This window comes from Nicotiana attenuata, unplaced genomic scaffold, assembly GCF_001879085.1.
Source record: "Nicotiana attenuata strain UT unplaced genomic scaffold, NIATTr2, whole genome shotgun sequence".
NCBI classification, from domain to species: domain Eukaryota; kingdom Viridiplantae; phylum Streptophyta; class Magnoliopsida; order Solanales; family Solanaceae; genus Nicotiana; species Nicotiana attenuata.
Genome location: NW_017672459.1, coordinates 118,524 through 122,213, shown reverse-complemented (window position 1 = coordinate 122,213; position 3,690 = coordinate 118,524). Strand labels below are relative to the sequence as shown.

General features: G+C 40.4%; 1 protein-coding gene across 1 annotated transcript; it reads left to right on the top strand.

Annotated features, from left to right (window-relative positions):
• The first annotated feature begins 1,453 nt into the window (after positions 1–1,453).
• On the top strand, positions 1,454–2,008 carry LOC109213296. Its single transcript, XM_019377078.1, has one exon. It carries the CDS (start codon positions 1,454–1,456, stop codon positions 2,006–2,008), a length of 555 nt encoding a protein of 184 aa, XP_019232623.1.
• Positions 2,009–3,690: the final 1,682 nt, after the last annotated feature.

Here is a 3,690-nt window from a genome sequence, read left to right as displayed (position 1 = left end):
ATGGGAGGTGATAAAAGCAGATGTGATAGCAAATGTCCTGGACTTCCTTTTGAGACAGGAAAGATGCCAAAGGCCATAAACAAGTACTGCTATAATCTTATTCCTAAAGTTCCTAATCCTATCAGGTTACAGGACTTGGCCAATTAGGCAGTGCTCGCACTACCATCTTCAAGATAATTTACAAGAATCATAACTGGGGAGATTTTAAAAAGCAGTAATGAACTATTTCAGTAGGAGACTTCTTTTCCAAAAAAAATCAATTTCTTTCATTGAAGGAAGAATATACACTGATAACATCCTTTTAACTCATGAGCCTTTTCAAAAGGCTATACCTAGGAAAGCATAGTTGCAAGATGTATCCTCAGGTTAGATCTGAGCAAAGCCATATGATACTTTGGATTGGTTGCTATTTGAAAAGGTATTTGAATAGTCGTGGGATTTCACAAAATTTGTATGCTGGATTATGGAATGTATAACAACTGTATCCTACTCTTTGACCTTAAATGGAGGTCTTACAAAGCCATTTGAAGGCAAAAGGGGGATAAGGCAGGGAGATCCTATGTCACCCTACTTATTTGTGATAGCTATGGAGTACCTGCAAAGAGAACTTAGTATTCTGGCAGCAAATAAAGAATTCCATTTTCATCCAAGATGCAAAAAGCTAAGAGTAATGCATGTGTGCTTTGCAGATGATTTATTGATTTTCTGCAGAGCTGATCTAAAGTCAGTGAAACTACTGCAGAATGCTTTCTTGAAGTTCTCAAATGCATCAGGGTTACAAGCAAATCCAGAGAAAAGCTCTGTATATATTGCAGGCACAACTGAAAGGATTAAAAGTCTTATACTGCAGGAATTGGACTACACTGAAGGCACCTTACCCTTCAAATATTTAGGGGTCCCCTTAGCTCCCAAAAAGCTATCTACTCATCAGTGCTGGCCATTGGTTGAAAAGATTACTGCAAGAATCAGCTGCTGGACTTCAAAACTATTATCATATGCTGGAAGATTGCAACTCATCAAGTCAGTAATCTTTGGGATGCAGTCTTACTGGGCTCAGGTGTTTTTACTACCAAAGAAGATCAGCAAAATGATAGAGGCTGTCTGCAGAACATACCTATGGACTGGGCAGGCTGACATCTCCAGGAGAGCTTTGGTAGCATGGGATAGAATTTGCTTACCACAAACAATGGGAGGATTGAATGTGATAAATCTATGCCACTGGAACAAAGCTGCAATAATGAAGCATTTATGGGCAATCACTAAGAAAAAAGACTGTTTGTGGATTAGATGGGTCCATACTTACTACATAAAAAACAGGAGCATTGACACTATGCCTATACCTAAGAATGCACTTGGGTTGTAAGGAAAATTATTGAACAAAGGAAGTTCATACTGAACATACCAGCTTTACAAGGTAATGTGCATGAAAGACTGGAATCTCTGCAAAGTACAAATGGTAAAATTCAGTATCAAGAAGCTTTATAACTTGCAAACTCCTCAGGGACAGAAGGTATTCTGGAAAAACTTGATCTTACACCCTCACATTCATCCAAGACACAAGTTTAACATGTGGTTGGCCATCCATAGAAGATTACCAACTGTGGATAGGTTGCAGAGAATAGGAATTCAAGTTGACTCAATGTGTGTTTTCTGTGGTCAGACAGAAGAACTATTGGAACATCTCTTCTTTGAATGCTCATACACAAGCTCTATCTGGAAAAGACTGCTAAACTGGATGGGAATTCAAAGACAAATCCAACCTTGGGAGGAGGAACTACAATGGATGACTTATCAGGCAAGGAAGAAGAAAGGGATTGGCAATATCATTTCAGCTGTCTTTGGCATGCTGCTGTACAGTATATGGAGAGACAGAAATGCAATCAGATTTAACAGTGGATGCACCTCAGCGGAGCAAATATGCAGAGAGATTACCTCATACATCCATATCAAGAGCCATGTACACAGCAGTTGGAGGAGCTATATGGAAGATTTAGATAGATATCCGTAATTTTTTTAAGTGTATTTCTGTTATGCTAGACTCTTGCTAGTAGCATGTGTATAAAACGTTATAGCTTGCAGTATAGTAACTAGTATAGAGTATAGAGAGATATCTTTTAGATATAGAAGTGAAGTATAGTCTAAGTCAAGGAGCTGGTCGGCAGATCCTGTTATGTACAGAATAATTTTTTTGATGAATGAAAACATTAGTTTATCAAATAAAAAAACAATCCTTCCCAGCCATCCGCTGGGTCTTCCAAATGCAACCACCCTACTGGGAATATAATCCGTCGAACCACGCCACTCAATCCGTGGAATTCCCGGTATGGCCAACAACGTCGTCCTAGCACAACAGTCCAGAATAACACGACAGTGAAACAACCAGTCTATAGCCAATATCACATCCAAAATCCAACATAACAAGCAAGAAAGATCTACTCGGCTCTTCAAACCTCCAATAGTTACCACACAAGACCGATATACGCGGTCCACAACCACGACCTATCCTGTTTATGAGAACCCTCGGTATCCAAATCCACAAAGCACGCGAATCACCGTATACGATCCCAAGTCCACCGTCCGAATACACTACACTCCACTAATACCCAATCCTCCAACGAGGGGTACTCCTATAATTCTTCTATTCTACCAAACAAACTTGAATATCAGCAGTCGATCCAACAAGAGAGTGCCACAATACCAATGAAGTATCCCTAACTCGACACATCGCCCTTTCTGAAATACATACCCTCATCAAGCCATACCAATCGGTACTATCATTTCCTCAATATTCTGAGACTGTCCGTGCTGCCTATGAATTTATGACCTTCCTTTAGAATTGAACCGTGACCTTACACATGCAAATCTCGCCCTACACAACATACTGCATATACCATACCACCCTAGGATAAACACGAGAACGTCATATCTATTTCGAGCCACACGCAATTACACACTCAACTAGCCAAGAACTTTCAATTGATCCCATCTAGAAGAAAATCACTACACATCCCATGCTCCTCACGCTCGTAGCAAATATATATCTCTAACCGTAGTAGAAACAATCAAGAACTCTCTGAATCCCATTTGCACAAAACCAAACTGTCAGGACTGAATCGTTCTAACTCAACCAAGCTACGCAGATCACGAAAACCCAAGAGCATTGCCACGAAAACACCTGTAGAAAATCATCACCTCGTAAGCGCCCAAAGAACTAATCATATCCTTACCATGTCGATCCGGCCTACTACCAAGCTATCCCATCTATCCAAGTTCCTTCTGATTCACCTTCAACTTGATACTTCTTCTCACTATAACACCACAATTTCCTCAACCCAGACTCACCCCACGAGACCCAAGCATGAAACCACACCGTCTAAGGCTCATAAGCTGCTGAATATTCTCTTAAATATTCCCAAAAACACCACATTCAAAATACCTACCCTGAAGAGACTTCCTGCGAATCCAAAGCTTACCTTCGCCTTCGTGCTACTAGTATATAGAATCCCATAATGATATAGAGATACCGTGAGTCTTTACATCCTCCAATGCAAACCTCAGTTTCTAGCTAAACATACAACTTGAAAATCTCTAATTATTACAGGTAAGATCTTGAACCCTTTAGAACCACTCTACTCGAACCGCAATTAGACCGATCAAACGGATCGGACGACCTGTGCTCCATTAGCACCC